Genomic DNA, 24497 nt, shown 5'->3' on the forward strand with positions numbered 1-24497 from the left:
CAGTACCTGCCAAGCCTTCAGGGACAATCTAAGTGGTAGACTGATGGAGACCAGCTAGCCGTAGACCAGGTCATTCTAATACTTAATCCACAGCTACCACAAGCTCTCTGGCCAGTGGGCACAGAGCCTAAAGTCCATGCTGGAGCAGATGGGAACATCAGAACAGCCACCGTCAAGGTTAAGGAAACAGCCTTTGTCTGGCCTGTCGCCTGGCTCATCTAGCTGAGTGACGCTGAGGATGGCTGATGGACTGATGGACTTTCTCTCGGAGTTCAAATGTCCTCAAGACAGACATTTGGGGGGGCTGTGTAAGAAAGCCCAACAGGTGAAACCCCATCTTGTGGTGACACAGCAGTAATGAAGTGGTCAACAACCTTTATTAAAGAAGATAAAAGGGATTCTCTGTCCAAGGCCTTGATTCTTTAATAGGGATCATAGTCCAGGATCTCAAGCAGCAATCCTACTTTGAGTCTCGCCCCTCGAATACCCAGCCTCACTCTCAACCTCACTTTTAGGCTCAGACCCAGCCTGACTCTTTTAGCTTTAGTCTCAGCCTCATACCCAGCCTCGATATCAGCCTCACTCTCAACCTCATTTTTAGCCACAGACCCAGCCTCACTTTTAATCTCATACCCAGCCTCACACTCAAAACCAGCCTTGCTCTCAGCCTCATAATCAGCCTCACTTTCAGCCTCACTTTCAGCCTCACTATCAGCCTCACTATCAGCCTCCCCCCAGCCTCACTTTCAGAAATAGGTGCAAAAAACAGACAGGTATATATATATATAGACAGATACATAGTCCAATAGATGGAATAACAAATAGATAGACAAACCGACAGACAGACAGGCTGACACATAATCATATAGATGAAATAACAGGCAGACAGCTAAAATGTAGACAAACAATATGCTACAGAGACAAAGCATAAACACACTGAGTGAAACGGGTGCAGTGTAAGAGCTGTGGGGTAGTCATACTGTAGTGTAAACAAAGTCAAAGTCAAAGTGTTTTTTATTGTCATTTCAGCTATATACAGAGTACACAGTGAAACGAAACAACGTTCCTCCAGGGACCATGGTGCACATAAACACAGTGTAGACAGAACAAAAGTGCAACAGTACAAAAGTGCAGACAGACAATACAACACAATACAGACAAAGAATAATAAATAACAAGACAGTGTGCAAATTTTGCAGTGTGCAATAAATGTTGAGACCAGTGAGGTAGTAATTACCTCTATTTCGCAGTGTGCAATAGAGTCCAGTGAGGTAGTAGGGTTTTTTTTAGTGCAAATGCTTTCCATTTTCTGGGGTAAGTGGGGTAAGAATGACAGTGTGTGCATGTACAGAAAAACCATCAGTTCAGTCTCTGCAGTTGAGGAGTCTGATGGCTTGGGGGTAGAAGCTGTTGCAGAATCTGGACGTGCTGGACCGGATGCTGCAGTACCTTCTTCCCGAAGGCAGGAGGGAGAACAAGCTGTGTGAAGGGTGGGTGGGGTCATTCACAATGCTGGTTGCTTTGCGGATGCTGCGGGTGGTGTAAATGTCCATGATGGAGGGGAGAGAGACGCCGATGATCCTCTCAGCTGTCCTCACAATACGCTGGAGGGTCTTGCGGTCAGAGACGGTGCAGGTCCCAAACCAGGCAGTGATGCAGCTGCTCAGGATGCTCTCAATGGTCCCTCTATAGAAGAGTGTGAGGATGGGTGGAGGGAGACGGGCCTTTCTCAGCTTCCGGAGGAAGTAGAGACGCTGCTGGGCTTTCTTGGCTGTAGAGCTGGTGTTCAGGGTCCAGGTGAGGTTATCTGCTAATTGGACACCAAGGAACTTTGTGCTCTTAACAATCTCCACAGAGGACCCGTCGATGTTGAGTGGAGAGTGGGTGTGTTGTGCTCTCCTGAAGTCAACAACCATTTCCTTTGTCTTGTCCACATTCAGGTGAAGGTTGTTGACTGTACACCAGTCTGTCAGCCGCTGCACCTCCTCTCTGTATGCTGACTCGTCGCCTTTGGTGATGAGACCCAGCACGGTTGTATCATCGGCGAACTTGATAAAGCTGTTAGAACTGTGTTTTGCAGCACAGTCATGAGTCAGCAGGGTGAACAGCAGAGGACTCAGGACACTGCCCTGGGGGGCCCCCGTGTTCAGTGTGATGGTGCTGGAGGTGCTGCCCCCGAACCGGACTGACTGGGGTCTCCCCGTCAGAAAGTCCAGGATCCAGTTGCAGAGGGGGGTGTTGAGGCCGAGCGATCTTAGCTTCCTGATGAGGTTCTGTGGGATGATGGTGTTGAATGCTGAACTGAAGTCTATAAACAGCATTCTGACGTAAGTGTCCTTCTTCTCCAGGTGGGTGAGGGAGAGATGAAGGGTGGTGGTGATGGCATCGTCCGTGGAGCGATTGGGACGATACGCAAACTGCAGGGGGTCCAGTGAAGAGGGCAGTTGTGTCTTGATGTTCCTCGTGACTAGCCTCTCGAAGCACTTCATGATGATGTAAGTGCAATGGGACAGTAGTCATTGAGGCAGGACACTGTGGACTTCTTCGTAAACAAGATCAGCGCTCTCGCTCCTCTCGTTGCAAAGTCCACATGTCGATGGAATTTAGGGAGCACTGACTTGAGACTTGCGTGGTTGAAATCTCCGGCGATAATAAACAGTCCGTCTGGGTGTTTGTTCTGCAGATCGCTGATAGTCCGATAGAGTTCACACAGAGCATGAGCACCAATGCTAGCGCTGGGTGGGATGTAAACAGCAGATATTAGCACGGCTAAATAAAAAGGTCTGTACTTGACTATCAGGAACTCCACCAGCGGAGAGCAGTGTTTGGCGACACTCACAGCGTTGTTACACCATTCCGTGTTGATGTAAACACACACGCCTCCACCGCGGGTCTTCCCGGATAAAGCCGCGCTCCTATCCGCTCTGAACGCGGGTAGTTCGCTGGAGTCGGATGTAGTCCAGTTTATTGTCGAGGGAACAGACGTTTGCTAGAAAGAGCGATGGTATAGCCGGCCGGCTAGGACTAGCCTTTAGCCTCGCACGGATCCCGGCTCTCTTTCCGCGCTTTCGCTCACACCGCTTGCGATGGCACTTTCGCTGGGCTCCGGCGTCAGGAAACACCGCGGGCTGCAGGCCTGGGTCTCTTAGCAGGCTAAGCTCAAGTAGCGTCTGCAGAACCTCGTCCGGTAGCGTGTTTTCTGGCTGATTTCTCCACTGTAGCAGGGTCTGGCGGTGGTAGAACATGTGCACGGGTGTTACGATGCACATATTTGCAGGAAATAGTTACACAAAAGCACCATTTATCGGACCCGGAGCGGCCGCTGCGTGTTAACGCGCCGCCATCTTGGTTAAGTGGCTTATTTTACAATACATGCTAATTTTTAATTGACAATACTTAAACAACTAAAAAATATATATGTTTACTTTTTTTATTTTTCGTAAAAAGGCAACAGATTAAAAAAAGGGTACAAGAGTGTAAATAACTTTTACTGGCAGTGTAATGTACAATCAAGGCCTGAGTATGACTTCTAAATAAGCTATTACTGTATTTAAAAAAAAAAAAAAAACATAGATGCACTTACACTCAAGTAATCTATAAAACTACTGCCCTGGTAACAGAGGAGAAAACATCAGAGCAAAAAACATCCGTGTGAATTATGATAGCTACAGGGGTGCAGCAGTAGGGATTAGACAGATGTTCCTCAGAATAAACCAGAATAATGAACACTCACCTAAACCTCCATCCGCAAGGTACCGGTCCCTGGCCCAGAGAACAGAATCCAGCATGGACTCAAACAGGAGGAAGTAGCCCTGTGAGAGATCAGCAGTAACAGCTTGAGATAAAATGTCTTTATTTTTTTTTTAGTACTTGTAAAATACACTTTCAAAAACAGTAGACAGTATAGCACCACTTAAATATAAAAGAGAGACAGAAAAAGCTGCCCTGTGGGACAACAATCCAACTCATGCCTTGAGATTATAAAATGTAGAACAAAAAAGGCCTTTAACCGAACTGGAAAGGTTCCACTCTGCTTGGAAGGACAGTTTTGTCAAGTACAGAAGAGAACATCTAAGTTTAATAAAAAACAATCCCAAATGTTCTTTAGTGACTGAAAATCAGGAAGTTACTGAACCCCATATTCCAGCATTCAAATCAGCAATGCTTTTATGGACTTTTTCAATAATAAAATTGAAAACATCAGGAAACAAATTCTACAGATGAATAGCACTTTCTGTTGGTCACTTAGTGTGGCTGCTATAGAACAAAACCGAGTTACTAAAAATAGGGTAGAACCCTTTAACCCACTTCCACAGATGGAAGTCCATCTAACCAGATGGAATCTAACCTGTCCAAACCGCTGGCACTAAAATTGAGTATGTTACAATGGCCAAATTGTGCTCAAAGTGTGAATATTTTGTGTGGAAACCGTTATTTTCCAGAACTGTCTTAACTCTCATGAAGTGACCAAAAAAAAACTCATACAGCCCCAAACCATGACGCTACCACCACCATACTTGATTGTAAGCAAGGGACAGTTGACTTGGTCCTCTTTAACAGGAAGAGGCTTCCTTCTAGACAGTGCCATGCAAGAGTTGATGCAGTGTTGGATGTATGTTCTTAGCACTGCAGGCTGCACCCACAACCACGCCTACGGAGAGCAGCAACAGTGTTGAACTTTCTCCATTTGTAGAGCATCTGTCTTACTGGAAACACATGAACATTAAGGCTTTTAGAGATACTTTTGTAACCCTTTTTAGCTTTATGCAAGTCAACAATTCAAGTCTTCTGAGAGCTGTTTTGTGCGAGGCATGATTCACATCAAGCAAAGCTTTTGTAAGAACAGCAAACACAAAACATTTGTTTTTTTATAGGGCAGCTTTAACAAACACATCCAATCTCATCACATCCTGCCTCCAATTAGCTCTTAGAAAAGTCATTAGTCTAGGGCAGAGGTCACTAATAGGCGGACCACGGTCCGGGTCCGGACCCTAACGTTGTTACAATGTACAATGTGGACCCAAACTGATAAACTACTGAGAAGGATTTAATTGTATACGTGCTTTGCAGTGCAGTAAACTCAGACCAATCACGTGTGGTGTTAAAAAATAAACACACCGCTCCTCACGCAGGATCAAACCCGTGTTGTCAGGGTTGCGGTCCCGCTGCTCCGGCTGTTGAACTGGGACGCAGCTGTGAAAAATTAGGCCCTTACAAGGAGATAGGGAGCCCGAAAACGAGACGAGGAATGTACACAAAATCTGGCCAGAGAGGCATTTATATTATTATTATTATATATATTTTTCATCATAGTTCAAACAAGCTTACGGAATATAGCACTGAATCATAACACAAGTCTAAAACCAGTCTGGACTTTGGCCTGTTGAAATTTTCTTTAACTGGACCATACTAATTTCTAATTAAATACCCCTGGTCTAGGGGTTCACATACTTCTTTTCCCTCACTGTGAACATCTGTTCAAGAAAACCATGCAAACATATAATGCACACACACACATACAGTGAGTCCAAGAAGTATTTGATCCCTTGCTGATTTTCTTTGTTTGCCCACTAATAAAGACACTATCCTTCTGCACTTTTAATGGTAGATATATTCTAACATGGAGAGACAGAATATCAAGACAAAAATCCAGAATATAATTTTAAAGAATATATTTTAATTAATTTGTATTTCAATGAGGAAAATAAGTATTTGATCCCTCTTGCCAAACACACTCAATACTTAGTGGCAAAGCCTTTGTTTGCAAGCACAGCGGTGAGACGTTTGTTGTAGTTAACCACAAGTTTAGCACACACACCAGGGGGAATTTTGGCCCACTCTTCTTTGCAGATCCTCTTTAAATCATGAAGGTTGGTGGGCTGTCGCTTGGCAACTCTGACCTTCAGCTCCCTCCATAGATTTTCGATCGGATTGAGGTCTGGCGACTGGCTGGGCCACTCCATGACCTTAATGTGATTTTTCTTGAGCCAATCCTTTGTTGCCTTTGCTGTATGTTTAGGGTCGTTATCATGTTGGAAGACCCAAACACGGCCCATTTTCAGATCCCTGGCAGAGGGGAGGAGGTTGTCCCTCAGGATTGTGCGGTACATCCATCCATCTTCCCAGTGATGTGGTGAAGTAGCCCTGTACCCTTGGCAGAGAAACACCCCCAAAACATTATGCTTCCACCTCCATGCTTGACGGTGGGCACAGTGTTCTTGGGGTCATAGGCAGCATTTTTCTTCCTCCATACATGGCGGGTGGAGTTGAGGCCAAATAGTTCAATTTTGGTCTCGTCTGACCACAAAACCTTCTCCCAATAACTTGGTTCATCTTTCAAATGATCATTGGCATACTTGAGGCGCGCCTCCACATGTGCTCTCTTCAGCAGGGGTACCTTTCGGGCACTGCAGGATGGGAATCCATTGTTGCGCAAAGTGTTGCCAATTGTTTCCTTGCAAACTGTGGTCCCAGCTGCCTTCAGGTCATTTGCTAACTCCTGCCGAGTGGTTGCAGGACGATTTCTGACCGTTCTCAGCATCATTGCCACCCCACGAGGCGAAATCATCTTTGGAGCACCGGGCCGAGGTCTGTTGATTGTCATGTTATACTCTTTAAACTTTCTGATAATTGCACCAATAGTTGTTACTTTCACATCCAACACCTTACTAATCTTTTTGTAGCCCATTCCAGCTTTGTGAAGGTCAACAATTCTGACTCTGAGGTCCTGTGACAGCTCTTTGGTTTTACCCATGTTGGAGACTTGAAATCTGTGTGATCTGTCTGATTCTGTGGACAGGTGTTTTTCACACAAGTGATTAGTGAGAACAGGTGGCTTCAGGTCAGGTAACAAGTTGATTGGGAGTGTCTAACTGGTCTGTAAAAGCCAGAACTGCTAATGAATACTAAGGGATCAAATACTTATTTCACTCCATGAAATACAAATCAATTAATATATATTCCTTAGATTTATTTTCTGGATTTTCTTTTTAATATTCTGTCTCTCCATGTTAGAATACATCTACCATTAAAAGTATAGAATGATCATGTCTTTATTAGTGGGCCAACGAAGAAAATCAGCAAGGGATCAAATACTTCTTGGACTCACTGTATATATATATATATATATAGCATAGATTGTTTTCTATTAAAATTAGTATAAGCACATTTATATGTCCCGTTTAAGTGCACCAATGCTGCAATCCGAACCCGAGAGACTGCAAAGAGTGATATTCCAATAAAAGTCCTCCATTCTCTCACTGCCTTTATCTGTAGGCTAAAACGCTCCACAACTTATCACTCACCGACACCCCCCACCCCAACCCCCAACGCAGCACACACTGACACCCAGGCCGAGCAGATAAGCTTTCTAATGACACACACATGGGGACACACACTCACCACAGGACAGGAGGGAGGTACAAATTTATGACCACTGTGCTTGTCCCTTGGGTGAACTTGGGTGATAATGATGGCAATGCATTGTCAGTGTTAGTGTAACCCTTTGAAGTCACAGTAAAAAAAACATTTATTTCCATCCAGAGTTGCTTTCCAAGATATTTATTGATGATGGGAGATTTGGAGCACTGCACAGTCTTCTCCAGCACATCCCAAAGATTATCAGTTGGTGTCGGGCCTGGACTCTTTGAAAATGATTATGCTCCCTGAATCCTGCACTCTTTCACAAATCCAGCCCCATGAATCCTGGAATTGTCATCTTAGAATATGTTTGTGTTCATCAGGAAAGATAAATCCATTGATGAAATTACCTGGTCTTTATTCAGTATATTCAGGAAGTCAGCTGACCTCATTCTTTCAGCACATACTGTTGCTCACCTTAGACCTGACCACCTGCATCAACCCAAGATCATAGCTCCGCCCCCTCAGGTTTGTACGGTAGGCACTAGGCATGATATGTAACCACTTCAGCTGCATCTCTTCTTACCCTGATGCTCCATCACCCTTGAGTTTTTTCTGTTGGATGCATGCCAATAATTAGACATTTCTAAAACAGAGTAACATGATTTTCACAAGTGTAAGATGTGTCTTTTCACATCCTTGCTTAACAAATAGGAAGCTGCTCACTGCATTAGGGTTAAATAACTTGCTGAAGCATAATCACCCCTGCAGTAACTATCCAATTACCAAATTACCAGTGTTATTCACTTTAACCTTGCAGCATTTTACTGATATGGCTGATCCGTGTAGTTATGAGACAAAGCCTGAAAGATGTTTCATTTTTTTAAAACTTAATGTTGAGAAGAAAATGTACTGGAGACCAGCTCTGTTTCAGTGTAAACTCTTTGTTCTGTATCAATATTAAATAATAAAAAGCGGTATCGCTGGAGCTCAGGGCAGAGCGGGTTGTGGCGTGCCTCTCAGGCCCGGGGCGAGCATGTCCTTGCTCTGGGCTGCTCTTAAAAAGACTTAGAGCTGGACTGATGGTTAAGCTTCTCCACGGTGTAATTTAGAACCCAATTTCACAGGCGGCTGCTTCCACTGCAGTGAGTGAGTGAGTGAGTCAGGGAGAGAGAGAGAAAGAGAGAGAGAACCTTCCAGAAAAAAGGAGAAGCGTCACAACCCCAGACCTTGCCTCGGAGGCCTCAGACTCGTCACTCTCTTCCTGTCTCCCCATTAAGTATTAATTACTAAAACAAGGTAAAGTCCCCACCTGCCACTGCTTTGGGGGATACAAAACCAGTGGAGCAGAAATGATGAGCGAGGATGTAATAATCACACACAGTGATGAGGTGGCATGTCTCATTTCTTTATACACAAAAACACTTACTCACACACACACACACACACACACACACAAACAACCATCCCATGAGTTGCTCTACATCCAAAACAGTTTGTACTTTACAACTACTTATGTTACCTACGACTCTAAATACTAGCATTATAATAAATGATCTCCTTATCATTTCTCTAATATTTATTTCTAATATCTCCTCTACTGTCCTGTAGTGAATAACAGTCTATCAGAATAAGCATGTATAGCATTATAAAGCGCCACCTACACTTCCTGTTGTGTATTACACTCTGTCAGAATGAGAGTGTGGATCATATGAAAATTATAGAGCATTAAAGAGCACCCCCTATGCTTCCTGTAGTGTATTACAGTCAGTCAGAATAAGCTATAAATCATATGAACATATTACAGCATTTTCCAGCTTACTCTGTGGGATGGCACAAGGGGCCACAATCGTTTACTTTGTGCTGTTTTAATCTGGTGTGGCAGCTGACCACTAATATAGATTACTGTGTTTTTCGCACTATAAGATGAACTTCTTAAATTTTTCCAAAAAACGTCAGAGCGCCTTATAATCCGGTGCTCCTTATCTATGAATTTTATCAGTCAGGTATTAAGGAGCAGTAAAGACACTCCACTGAAGTACAGAGTTATACAGGAGTTACAGTTTAGTTCTCCAGCACTGAGGCTGAAGCAGTATTAGCATTAGCTGCTAACCACGCTAAGTGCTTGCTCTTTCGCCACTCAGAGGTGAGTATATTTTTAGCCTGCACGTTTACCGTGTTAAAACATGCTATGTGTGACAAACAGCTAGCTAATATCACTTTGGCTAACAAGAACACTCAGGGTTTCTCAGTGTAGTGCAGTTGGGCAGCGTTAGCCACTAACCGCAGCTAGAGGTTAGTCGCTAATGCTAATGCTGCACCCAACCTTAGTGGAAATCTGGAAACCTGAGCTTACTGTAAATAAACCAGTGTTAATTTAGCTGACGAATAATTATCATCATAGTTTTCATCAACAAACCTTTTTTTAAGATGAAAACAAGATGATAACTAAATAAAAACAGCATAAAGTAATAAAAACAATGACAAAATTAACATTTTATGTCAACAAATAAAAACGAGACAAAAACGTTTGGCAGGGAGGACATCCAATCAGAACTGATTTAGTTTTGTGAAAGGTAGAGACCAGTTAGGAAGAGATCCAATCACTGCTACTTTAGCTGAGGTGGAGAGGCGCAGGTTAGTCATCCAATCAGCACCTGTCTCTTTTGCAGTGGTCAGACTTAAGGTAAGGGGCTCGACTGGAAGGTAACTCGGCAGTGTCAGCATTGAGGAAGAGGAGAGGCATATATTACTCCTTTAACATCACGAAAAACAAGATAATGTGTAATAACCGCGTGAAGAGAATCTATCTCTGGTAAAAACACCACTAATCTTTCAGCTTCTGCAGACCAGAGTCTCACAGATCTCCATACAGAGATCAGCATTTTAATACTAATGTTATTTCATGAGCTTGAGTTTAACTCAGCTGTGCACTAAAAGACTCCACTGCTGTTCTGTAAAGTTAATGTTACTGATACAGATTAACTCACTCATCAGATCATCTCTTTAATCCCACCGTGGGGAAACATATAGCTAGTGTTACAGCAGGAACAGGTCAGAAAGGAAAAAGATGTAGCGAATAGATAAAAATAAAATATGTATCTATGAACCCAAAATTCTGTGTAAAGTTCCTAACATCACTTTCTCATAAGTTTCTCACTTTAACTCATGAAGTCTCTCAGTACATCCTGAGAGCATCTCTACAGGACAGTGTGTGAAGGTGTGTTTTTGATCTCATTTATAGACTGTAGCTCCAGTAGGTGTGCTGGGTTACTGCTGGAGTTAAAACTAGATCCTTTAACAACTGTGTTTTTGCATCTACAGCTCTGTTCACACTATTTAACCATTCAAATGTTTTAATTGAGGGTTTTACATTCCATACATTTATTTCTGACCCGATTTCTAGAACGAAATTTTAAATACAGCGCAAAGCTTATTTTGCACTTTGTAAGGTGTCCTTGAGTGACAGAAAGGCGCCTGAAATAAAATGTATTATTATTATTATTATTATTATTATTATTATTATTATTATTATTAAAGCGGCAGGATTGAGGAACTGAGGCCACATGGTGCGTGAAGGAGAGTTGGTCATCAACCAGAACACCCAGGTTCCTAGCAACCTTTGTCGGTGAGAGAGAGAGAGAGTCGATACTTATAGAGAGGTTGTGTTGAAAAAATGGTTTTGCTGGTATAAACAGAAGTTCAGTCTTTGAGAGATTTAATTGAAGGTGATGCTCCTTCATCCATGAGGATATGTCAGAGAGACACAGTGATATCCGTGCAGAGATTGAGTGATCTTCAGGTGAGAACGACAGGTATAGCTGGGTGTCATCAGCAAAGCAATGGTAGGAAAAGCCATGTGAGTGGATAACCTGACCTAGAGAGGCGGTGTATATTGAGAAGAGAAGGGGACCCAGTACCGAACCCTGGGGAACCCCAGTGGATAAGGAGTGGGCTGAGGACAGCTGTGTTTGCCATGACACCTTAATAATAATAATAATAATATACGTTAAGTCATATTTAAATATTTTTCACATTCAAACATTAATAATATTACACAACTGGTTGATAAATGTTTAATTTCGTATAAGTATATAGTTAATAATTCAAAGGAACTGATGAAAAAGCATTTACACCTTTTACATTTTTATTGTTTATAATGTTTTATAATTTTTATAATTCATAATTTACATTTAGTTTAAGTCAACTATATTCTTGTGATAATTAGTCGACTAAAACTAGACTAAAAATGAAAACATTTCAGATGACTACATTATGACTAAAACTAAATGTCATTTTTGTCACAATACTATGACTAAAACTATTTTTTTAAATAAACATTACAGAGCCTTGTGTAACCCCCTATGCTTCTTGTAGTGTATCACAGCTTGTCAGAATGGCTATGTGGATCATATGAACATTATACAGCGTAATAGAGACACACCCACCCATTTTTAAAGAAAATATAAAGAGCCAGTGTTTAAAAAAACATCAGCAGTAAGTGTAAAGGGCATAGAAAGATCTTGGACAATAATAACAGTGACAGCCCCACCACTGACCCCTGGCTGCACGGAAACCCCAGAAGTGAAATAACGACATCAGACAGGAAATCTATGAGGGTAAGAATAAGAAAAGTCAAATTTAAAAAACATCACAAAACAGCATTAATAGCACAGTCACTGACTGGTTGTAAGTGTGAAAGCTCAGCAGGTTTTAAGCAGCCAATAAGATTTTGTTCAGAAAAGTCTGAACTCGTGTGAGAAGCTTCAGCTGGGCCATATCCAAAAGAACTGAATGAAAGCTGGTAATGAAATGCTAATGGGAATTGGACAGCAGCACTCATGCCTGTTAAATGAATTAGCCCATTATTACACAACCACCCCCCACCTCACCCCCACAGAGGCTGGATTATATGTGAAAAGCATGTTCAGAAATGCATACAGTTATTTAACACTCACACCCACAATCACAATTTCACATATTCCTTTTTACACTTTTTATTTACTTTGTGTTTGTAAACAGTGTGTAGTTTTATTAAATAAAAACACAATGATTTGTTATTAGTTTACAATTTAACACACTGCACCTTTAAGCCTGATAAACAGCTCTGTGAAATTAGATACTGTTCTTTTTACTTAAACATAAACCTATAAATAGTAAAATCAGAGTCTCAGGATAGCACCTCACAGCTACGAGTGTGTGGGGTAGACCTTTGCCCCAAGTACCCAAAACTACAGGCGGAATTCACGGACACAATTGTGTTTTTTATGACAATACAATATATATATATATATATATATATAAATATAATGTAATTTCATATATTGATTGCTTGAGAATAGGAGATGAATGTTATGTTCTGAAACAATAAATATTTTTAGACAAAATATTACACTAAATTTACAAAGAAAATCATTCTTTATAGGCCTTTTAGATTACATCTACAGCAAAGCAAACAGAAATACATTGATTTATTTACACTAGAAGAGGAGCTAAAGTACAGTTAAAAGATCATTTTACATACGAACGGATTAATCTGTGCAGAGAACAGTGAAGGAGGCAGAGGAGAGACATCAAATTACTTCAATTAGAAACAGGAGAGTGTTCAGTTCCACACCCGATAAACACGCAGAAACGGCTCTACTGCGGCCCAGAGCGGCCATGCTGGCTCCAAACACCTGCATCAGCAACAGTCAATTACAGCACAACACCGTCAGCTGGAACCCCCACGGCACACACACACACACACACACACACACACACACACACACAAAACAATTATAAACGCTTCAGTAAACCCTGCAGTGGGGCCTCGACAGACATGCATACACTGTGTACACTCCAGGGTATAGCAACTACACACACACACACACACACACACTAACACCACTCAGCCCCGTATATTACATCACACTACACCATACATACCACACCCCAACACCATACCACATCACCAACACCCCCCAGACCACATCATACATACCACACCCCAACATCATACCATACCCCAACCCCACACACAGCACCCCATCAACTCACACCCAAACACACACATGCACAATAGTGAACACACACAATTAGGGCACCTCCGGGAAGTGGTTATGGTCCGGTTATTTGCTCATGCCTCCTAAACTCAGCCCACAACCCCGTCATATTCAACCACTGAGTCACCACTGCCCCTATCACTTTAATTCACATTAACAATAAATTAAAAATATAAGTCTGTTTACTGTAGATATTTATTTAAACTTTTGCATAGAAGACAAAAATATATTTTTTGAAAATAAGATATTTTTTCCCCTCTTCATACAGTCTGCAATGTTTTCTAAAATCTCTCAACAACAGTTTATTGCAATCTGACGATGTTGCTATTGTGAAGATGAGGAATCATATAGATGCTCGCCTTTTCAGTTGAGTCTCTTCTCAACTTGATCCATAGTTGTATTAACATGGATGCACTGACACAAGACATAATTACATTTCTGGGGAGGAGCATGGCAGGCTATGCTGATTTTCTAATGATGTATACATATTAGCCAAACACAACAAAGCTTATTAACATATATTTATTAAAGCCACAGTGTCCGTAACTCTAAGATATAAATGGGTTGGAAAATGATTGTGAGATGTGTAAAATCCCAAACAGATGTTAAAAGTGGTTACATGGTAAAAACACTATATCTAAGAAAAAAAGGCTGCTGGCTCTTTAAAATGTCCTGACAGGTAAGAGTTTGGTGTGGGGAATAAGTGATGGTTCTCAGCATGACACCAGCAGAAGTAAGGAGGACGCTGAGGAGGATCAACCCTTGAAAAGCTGCTGGCCCAGACAACATCTCCAGACGGTGCTAAGAGACTGCACAGACCAGCTCTCAGACGTTCTGACGGATATCTTTAACGCTTCCCTCATCCAAGCAGCTGTTCCCACTTGCCTGAAGACCACCACCATCATCCTGGTCCCCAAGAGCTCCACAGTGACAGGTCTGAATGACAGGTCTGTAGCCCTCAGAAAGACTGGGTCAGACCCACATCAAAGCCACCATCAACGTCACTGTGGATTCACACCGGTGCGCATACAGGAAGAACCGATCCACGGCTGCACAGAGGATTGTTGGAGTCAGCTTCCCCAGCACCACAGACATCTACACCTCCAGATGCAGGAAAAGTGCCACCTGCATCAGGAAGGATCCCACCCACCCAGCACATTCACTTTCAGCCCTGCATCTCCCTCAGGCCGGAGGCTGCGGAACATCAAGACTCAGAAACAGCTGTAAGACTCTTAAACTCCACCCAACAACACACTGCACTGACACACAAGGACAAATTACTGTTTACAAAAACACTAATCTATTTTATTATTGTTTTTATTCTCTTTTATTTTGTATTTATTTTGGTGTAAATTGGACAGTGAGAATACAATTTCATTCCACCTCATGTACCACATGTGATGTGAAATAACAATAAAATCTTCTTTAATCCTTGGGTTGAGAAGCTGAGAAGCTGTGGTTGCTGGTTCTGGTTCAGTGGCTCCTTTGGTGGATGAGGTAAACAGACAAAGCCCTGAGTGAACATGTGTTTCAGGACACTGCAGAGAATCAGTGGAGATAAAAAACAGTGCATCGCAGACTGGGAGAGGAGGGGCTTAATCTGCATATAAATGCAGATGAGGAGGAAATGTAGCGTATCATGAGAATATGTAAATGAGACAAATTTCGCTCTGCCGTGGCGTGTTCACATGGACAATGGCAGACTGAGAGGTGCACTGTGGGCTGATGGGTAACTCAGGTGTGAGCTGCCATACCGGCAGGAAACAGACACACACACACACACACACACACACACAGGCCTAAGGAGGAAGAATAAGCAGGAAATTAGAGCCGAGCTTGTTTTAAATTAAACCTGAATTTGGGAGGGCGGATGTTTTCAGTATGAGGTCCACTCTGTGTAAATACAGTCAGAACACGTTTACAGAAGACAGGAAATGAAAGTGCATCTATACACACTCCAGTCAGCAATACATATAGATGGATGTATTGTAGAAGTTAATGTTTTTTACTACAGGACATCTGTTAAATGACCAATTCTCACAAATCTCTTTTTAAGTTATATAGGAGCGACTTCTTAATTTAACTGTCACCATCTCCAATAACATCATTTAAACCAATGCAATAACTTAATTGAACTGATACAAATAAAGAGGCATTGTGTCGACATTAAGGACTTTTCACTGCTAGTGTGAACACAGCACGTTACACTTTTGATAGATCAGTGATCCAGATTTTTTCTCACCCAATTCTATTCCTTTGAAAAATATGTTATCCAGGACATCCCTATTTATAGGGATTAAAACACCCTAATCTCAACTACTCACCTCATCCCCAACTCATCCTTAACTCTACAACCCATCCCTAACTCCCCACTGAATTCACAACTCCATAACTCACCCCTAACTCCCCACTGCATTCACAACTCTACAACTCATCCCAACTCCCCCCTGCATCCTTAACTCTATAACTCATCCCCAACTCCCCACTGCATCCTCAACTCTACAACTCCCCACTGCATTCTCAACTCTATGACTAATCCCCAACTCCCCACTGTACTCACAACTCTAATACTCAACCCTAACTCCCCACTGCATTCACAACTCTAATACTCAACCCTAACCCCCCACTGCATTCACAACTCCATAACTCACCCCTAACTCCCCACTGCATTCACAACTCCATAACTCACCCCTAACTCCCCACTGCATTCACAACTCTAATACTCAACCCTAACTCCCCACTGCATTCACAACTCTAATACTCAACCCTAACCCCCCACTGCATTCACAACTCTATAACTCCCCACTGCACTCACAACTCTACAACTCATCCCCAACTCCCCACTGCATCAACTCTACAACTCCCCACTGCACTCACAACTCTACAACTCATCCCAACCCCCCCTGCATCCTTAACTCTATAACTCATCCCCAACTCCCCACTGCATCCTCAACTCTACAACTCCCCACTGCATTCTCAACTCTACAACTCATCCCTAAGTCCCCACTGCATCCTCAACTCTACAACTCCCCACTGCACTTACAACTCTACAACTCATCCCTAACTCCCCACTGCACTCACAACTCTACAACTCATCCCCAACTTCCCACTGCATCCACAACTCTATAACTAATCCCCAACCCCCCATTGCATCTTCAACTCTACAACTCATTCCTAACTCCCTACTGCATTCAAAACGTATAATTCATCCCCTAACTCCCCACTGCATCCTTGACTCTACAGCTCATCCCTAACTCCCCACTGTATTCACAACTCTACAACTCATCCCTAACTCCCCACTGCATTCAAAATCTGTAACTCATCTCCTAACTCCCCACTGCATCCTCAACTCTTCAACTCATCCCTAACTCCCCACTGCATTCAAAATCTGTAACTCATCTCCTAACTCCCCACTGCATCCTCAACTCTTCAACTCATCCCTAACTTCCCACTGCATTCACAACTCTACAATTCATCCCTAACTCCCCACTGCATTCACAACTCTACAACTCATCCCAAACTCGCCACTGCATTCACAACTCTATAATTTATCCCCTAACTCCCCACTGCATCCTCAAATCTACAACTCATCCCTTACTCCCACCTGCATCCTACTCTACTCATCATGTGTATTGACACAGTGCCGCAATGTGTGGACTAATTTTTGTGTATATGCACACATTATGTGAGTGTTTATGTGTGTGTGTACAAAATAAGTGATAACTGCTTTCACTCCTGGGGTAGGTAAGACTAATATCAGTTGATGGAGACCTATGCTGGGAATTTGCAGTTAATTAAACTGCGCACACACAAATGTTCTCCCTTACTTTGGAATTGTTGTCATGATGTTGACTTTTATTGAAATTTTGTTGAAATTTCATTGTTTGTAAAACCTCAAAGTTAATCTCTACAGCAACAGCACCAGTGACTAGGACAGGGAGAAAGTGGAATTCTCGAGAAGCAACTCAAGCAGCAAAGAAGGCATTGGAGCACAGGGATGTTGTAGGGCAGGTGCAAAATGGGAGGGCAGGATTAGGTTCAGGTGATCCATGGAAAGCATTCAGCAAGGCCACATCACCAGAGAGATGGTGAATGGTTACAGGGTTTATTCGTGAACAAGAGGAGAAAGTAAGGAGAGCAAAAGCAGCAGGGCAGAGTAAAGAGGGGCAGTGGATGAGATGGGAGAGTCTAGAGAATTGGAGAATCACCTGGCGAGAGTTATGGGGACTGGACGCAGTTCGTATAAAGTGTCTTTTGGAAGCTACGTATGATGTTCTGCCAATGCCAGAAAACCTTGGACATTTGGTGAGGATCCAAGTTGTAAGTTACATGCAGGAAGTGGCACGCTGAAGCACATTTTGTCGGCATGTAAGGTGAGTCTGTCTCAGGGGCGCTACACATGGAGGCATAATCAGGTACTTAGATCTCTTGCAGGTGCACTTGATAAGAAGCAGTTAGAAGTTAATAACATGCTGGTGGTAGGTTGCAGTAGGGTAATTATGTTTGTGCGTGAGGGGCAGCATAGTGGAGAAACTGCACAGTGCTTGAAAACTGACGGTAAATGGGCTGATTCACGAGATTGGAAGTTGTTAGTGGATGTAAGTAGTAAACTGCAGATCCTGGAGTGCATTCTGGTTACAACCTTGGGGCCGGATTTAGTTTTGTATTGTTTATTTTATAGAGCCAATTGTTCCGTTTGAAGATTTCCTTATAAAAGGAAAAGGTTGAAGTACGCAGACTTGGAGGCTGTGGTAAGAGAGCGTGGGTGGCAAGTATACATTAGGCTGGTAGAAGTAGGTGCTGGGGGTTTTGTAGAAGTCTGCCACAAGATTGCAGAATTAGAGGTTGTGTGTTGAGGACAGATGTAAAGGAGTTGTCAGAGGTGGCTGAAAGATCTAGTCAGTGGTTGTGGCTCAGAAGGGCTGAGGTTACGTGGGGAAGGAAATGAGTTGAAGGTGCTTCAACAGCAGGCTTGGACTTCATTGTTGAGCTTTCCGGAGGTGTCGTGGGCTTAATTCAGCGAAACTCGGATGAAGGGAGGTGCCTACCTGATGACCCCTGTGAAGAGCTTGCAATGAAGTTTGTGTTTTAGAGTATGGGTGAAGTGAATGGGCTGGGGGTGGGTGCTAGGTGTGGTCTTTCTTGCTGTTCTTGTAGTAGTTTCACACCTATTCGCTGCTCCCCTGGTCTGTGCGGCAGGAGGGAGACGGAATAGGTGTGCAGAATAGGCCAAGCTGGTCTAGAGGTTGTCCTGCTCAGTCTAGTGGTGCACTCCTCACTCTGCTCTCTACTCTACCACAAGCCCTGTAGTAATGCTCAAGTCTTTTTGAATGGGAAACATGCATTCTAAGGGTAAATACAAACAGTCCTATAAACTTATTTTCAGAAAAAAGGTCCTGCTTCAAGCTTAAAATAGTATTGATTTGTGTACTATTGTGTTTAGAGAGTGTACTGTGGTTGGTTGTTTTTTGTTACAATAGATTCTGGCTGAGCCTTATGCATAACTCCAGTTATTAAGAGCAGGATATATCATCTTCCTGTATTATTGAACTACGACAGAAAGTGGGAATTGCGGGTAGGTTTCCATATACATTGTTTATTTGCATACCTGCAATACATTAAATGTTCTAAAATATACAAAGAGCAGATCTGTATCCTCGCTGCTGAAATAGACACAGAGCACAGTAATTTACATTAAGAAGAGAAACAAGCCTATAAATTCTATTCTGGCCTCCTAATTACTGAGGCGATGGTGTCATTTAGTGAGTGGATGTGATGCCCAGTTTGCTACAATCTGTTTGCTAGATGTTTAACACTACAGTGTTGTGAATTCAGCTGCAGAAAAAGACGAGGGGGCAATGTTTTATTTTAGAGCATGATGGGGCAGTTTAGCCATCACAGAACAGATGTGATTAGAAAAACCCTAACAAAAAAATCAGGGTTTACCCAAACCAAAAAACCCTGGATGACAAGAGAGGTACGAATTCTCCTCAAAAACTTAATATTGCCTTCAGGGTCCGGGACAAAGCTTTATACAGCATGGCAAGAGCCAACCTGAGGAGAGGCATCAAGGAGGCTAAGACTGCCTACAAGAGGAAAACTGAGGACCACTTCACCAAGAACGACCTACGTCAGGTGTGGCAGGGCACTGAACACATCACCAACCACAAATCCAGAAACAGCTGTTGAGGGTGATGCCTCACTGGCAGAGGAACTGAACTGTTTTCTTTGCTCGGTATGAAGTGGGTGCAATGGAGACAAACATAAGCCATTCACCAGTCTCCAATAACCACATCCTCACAGTGCAAGAACATGAGGTGAGACGTATACTCAAGGCAGTAAGACCCAGGAAAGCTGCAGGTCTGGATGGTGTGACAGGGAAGGTGCTGAAAATATGCGCAGACCAATTCTGTGGCACTTTCACCAAAATCTTCAACCTGTCTCTGTCAAAATCCCTCATACCACCATGTCTGAAACTTCCACCATCATCCCACTGCCAAAAAAGAACACCATCAGCGACCTCAACGACTACCGCCCAGTTGCACTCACACCGGTCATAATGAAGTGCTTTGAGAGACTGGTTCTACAGCACATCAGAGCCATTCTCCCACCCAGCTTCGATCCACTTCAGTTTGCCTACAAAGCAAACAGGTCCACTGAAGATGCCATCACCACTGCCCTTCACACAGCACTCACACACCTGGAACACCAGGGGAACTATGTACGGATGCTGTCTATAGACTTTAGCTCTGCATTTAACACGGTCATCCACAGCAGACTGGTGAACAAACTCGCAGACCTTGGACTTTCCCAATGCACCTGCATCTGGATTAGGGACTTCTTAACAAACCTAAAAAGTTAGCCTGCCATCATTCCTCCAGCATTACAGTCAGCACTGGAGCTCCACAGGTTCGGGTGCTGAGGCCTCTCCTCTATGCACTTTACACACACGATTGTACCCCCACCTTCTCCAGCAAGTTTGCAGATGACACGACCATGGTGGGACTTATATCGGGTGGAGACGAGACTGCATATAGGGATGAAGTTTAGGGACTGGCCGAGTGGTGTGCAGAGAACAATCTCTCTCTGAACTCCTTCAAAACAAATGAACTAGTTATAGATTTCCGGAGGAAACCCACAGACCCCACACCACTCTTCATTAACGGGGACTTTGTGTAAAGAGTCTCTCTCTTCAGATTCCTGGGTACGTACATCTCTGAAGATCTCTCCTGGATCACAAACACCACAGCTGCAGTCAAGAAGGCACAGCAGAGACTCTATTTCCTGAGAATTCTCAAGAAAAACAACATTCAAGAGAAGCTGCTGGTGTCCTACTATCGCTGTGCCATTGAGAGTGTGCTAACCTACTGCATCTCAACCTGATACAGTAGCTGCACAGTGGCAGAAAGGAGAGCACTACAGAGAGTGATCAACGTGGCCCAGAAGATCACCGGCTGCCCGCTACCCAGTCTAGAGGACCTGTTCAGCTCTTGCTGTCTCAGCAGAGCAGCCAACATCCTGAAAGACTCCTCCCACCCAGGACATCATCTTTTCCAACAGCTGCCCTCTGGATAACGCTTCAGGTCCATCACTTCCAGGACAAACAGACTGAAAAACAGTTTTTACCCCTGTACTGTACGGGAACTGAACACTGCAAAACGCACACACACTCTCAGACCAAGTTGGTTGAATGAAGCTGCAGTCAACATTGGTGTTCACAACGGGGTTGTTATATGGTTTAGATTGGGGATTGCCCACATGCAAGAAAACTCCACGTGGTCCCCTACTGTGAGCCTTTTTATTCATCAATTGTAAAGTTGCTAAGCTTCTATTTACAGAAAGAAGGGGCAAAAAGAACAGAACAACTAAAGAAGATTTGTGCTGAGAATGGCATTGCCTTTGAGAGACTGGGGCAATTTCACAATATTAGATGATCTGCACAGAGGCAAGAGACTCGGAGAAACTGTTGAAATGATTGTTGAAAATAGCAAGGCTATTTCCTGCCATTCAAATTCAAGGGGCTACAAGTGATTACAGTGACCTCAATAAGATATAGGCACTGAGAGTTGTGTTGTTTTCCAGGCAACATACTGGACACTAAAAACATTCTGCTCTTCACCTTCCTCGGGTTCCAGCAAGAGAAGCTGACTATAAGCTTTATTAACCTACCTCACCATTATCTTCCAAAACGAGGCTGTAGGGGACAGAAGTATCGTTGGACCGCTGGGTCCTAACAATGCCTCCTCACTGCTGCGTTCCCAAATTCACTTCGTTAAAAAAAAAAAAGAAATCTGATAAAGGTCAAACCTTCCATAGTTTCCCCAAAGATCCCGTACTTCACTGTGAATAGATTCACGAAATCAGTAGAGATCACCATTTCAATTTAACAAGTATGTTACTGTGCTAGCTAGCTATGGCCAGCATTTGACTATTTTGATCAAAAGCTTACTTAGTATAGTCCAAATTAAATATTCCAAATCAGCGTAAAAAAATAGATGTTCTTTATTGTTCTTGGCATACATATACAAGATGATCTGAGGACATTATTTAGGAAACTTACAATAGTGGATTAGCAACATTGGCTAACAGCTAACTGTCAATGCTACTGGAGCCAAATTAATCACTGATTTTTAATAACAGATTGATATCACTGGCTGGTTAGAGTGAGTAGCTCCTGTGTTTTGATATGATATTTAGATTATGGCTTTAGTTTTCTCAAGTCTTCGGTTATTAACCTCACAACATAGGGATGCAACTGTCTGCCTAATGCTAGCTAAGTTTACCCCATAAAAAGAAATGAACGATCTACCATTTTAGGTTTATGTTAACAGAGAGAGACAGAATATCAACAAAAATCCAGAAGAAAATCATTAAATAAATGTTATAAATGAATTAGTATTTGATTAAGTAAAATATGTACAAGGGTTGGACAATGAAACTGAAACACCTGGTTTTAGAGCACAATAATTGATTGTGGTGACGGACAGTTCTGGTGGAAACAGGAGAGTTGAGGTGCACATTGAATTCTGCGTGATTTGATCAGCCGTGGTTTTATATTTTTTAGATACAATCCGGGTTAGCACTCAAACATCCCTTTCAGACAGCTTCCTCTTACAGCGTCCACAGTTAATCCTGTTGGATGTGGTTGGTGCTTCTTGGTGGTATGCTGACATTACCCTGGATACCGTGGCTCTTGATGCATCACAAAGACTTGCTGTCTTGGTCACAGATGCTCCAGCAAGACGTGCACCAACAATTTGTCCTCTTTTGAACTCTGGTACAACAAAGGAGTGGCTTGGCCAGTCTCCAGTTCTTAGCCCCATAGAAAATCTGTGGAGGGAGCTCAAACATCCTCAAAACCTTCAGGCTTTCTCTCTCTAACAGTGCTGGAGTTTGTTTTGCTGGGTATTAACTGCACATATAAATTACCTGAGTTATGAAATGACAGTTGAAAGTCTTTACCTCATCCTCTAGAAACACTCAGATTTATTGATCAATAGCCTCTCTCTCTCTCTCTCTCTCTCTCTCTCTCTCTCTCTCTCTCTCTCTCTCACACACACATTCAGACAGCTTTGACAAACTATTCTCTTGAAAGAAGGATCTAAAAAAGGACTTGTTTAGTATCTGTTCTAAGGTTTTCATTTCTCTCTTCATGTCTTTAACCACAGTTCTGACATTTTCTGTTGGAAAAGTTAAAGGCTAAACTTTTTGCGCTCATGATGATTTTTAAATGGGCAAGTGAGCATTACCATCAGGAACACTTTTGTGGAAACTAGACCCAGAAAGTGACTTTAAAGAAGTAACTTCTTGTCAGAATAAATCATTCTTAATAACAACTGATTGTAATAATGTATTTATTGATGTATATATATATTTTTTTAGATAAATACAGTGTGCAGACGTGGGTTAATCCCAGCTTGGTAGCTGCTGTGAAATATTGCCTGTAGGTTCAAACAAGTTATGAGGTTCTTTACGTTTCTAAAATTAAGGCAATGTCCTCCAGTGTCCTCTCTGAAACCCTGGGGCAGTGTGGTTCAGGTGTGTGACCTCATTTTCTTTTCTTTGTCAAGGCGTGGACTTCAGCATGAGGAGCATCAGTCCACAACCATAAATCCACCCTTAACTGCCAGCTTTTAGAAAATGCTTGAGCTTAACACTACAGAGAAGCATATACAGACACTTCCTTGTGAGCAAAATCTCCTGTATGTAGTCATTATACCCTTTACTTTTTTATTATGAGAGAACAGTTTTCTTACATTTTTCAGTCTTTTTTTCTATTTTTAATACATTTGAAAACATATTTAATCTATTTTGGAATAAGGCTGTAGCATAACAAAACATGATAAATCGCTGTGAATACTTTCTAGACACACTGTGCTTCTGTTCATTTCCCAATTACCTGAGCATTGCTGCTGCCACATGATTGTATGAGCAGAAGCAATCAAATAAGGAAGTAATACAATGGGCTTTAACCTGTTAAAAACACCCGTCAAGAAATTTAAAAGTGCAAAATAACAGTAAGACAATAAGTCTCTGTGTAAAAACAGAAAAACTGCTAGAGCTTTAATCCCACAGAGGATGAACGGAACGCAGGAATGGAAAGATCATTATCACTACCTGCCGCAGAGACAAAAGAAGGATGAACAACAAAAAAGAAGAAAAAAGGACACTGTCTCTCTCACTCACTACAATTACAGTTACGGCCTAAATAAATCTGGAGATGATTCATGTGTCTTCAGCTTCATTAACGATAAAATCCAAAGAGGGACGGATCCGTGCTCACTAGCATTAATCATAAAAATCCATATTTGTATCTAAAGTTAAAGGAGTCAAAAGGTTTAAACTGAAGTTAGCATCCTGTTCTTGAGTCTGACCTGCATGTCAAAGCAGGTAATCTTTATTTATGCACTATTTAATTCCAATACCAAGGTCATAAATCTAACAGAATATTATAATTAACTAAACAGAAAAAATTAAAATGGATTAAAATGCACATTTATATAATAATAAAGGAAGTCCAATTTCACACCTCAAAGCACCAGAAACAAACACTTCCATCAGGGACAAAGACAAATTTAAAACAAGTATTTTGAC

General features: G+C 42.4%; 1 protein-coding gene across 1 annotated transcript in view; it reads right to left on the minus strand.

Moving 5' to 3' along the window:
• LOC111190604 (protein arginine N-methyltransferase 3) overlaps positions 1-24497 on the minus strand; it is a gene marked incomplete at its 5' end in the record, with an annotated part of 92811 nt that overhangs the window by 43725 nt on the left and 24589 nt on the right. Inside the window, 1 exon segment of the mRNA XM_049473226.1 lies at positions 3734-3812. Coding sequence (XP_049329183.1) covers positions 3734-3812 — 79 coding nt within the window.

This window comes from Astyanax mexicanus, unplaced genomic scaffold (assembly GCF_023375975.1).
Source record: "Astyanax mexicanus isolate ESR-SI-001 unplaced genomic scaffold, AstMex3_surface scaffold_35, whole genome shotgun sequence".
NCBI lineage: Eukaryota > Metazoa > Chordata > Actinopteri > Characiformes > Acestrorhamphidae > Astyanax > Astyanax mexicanus.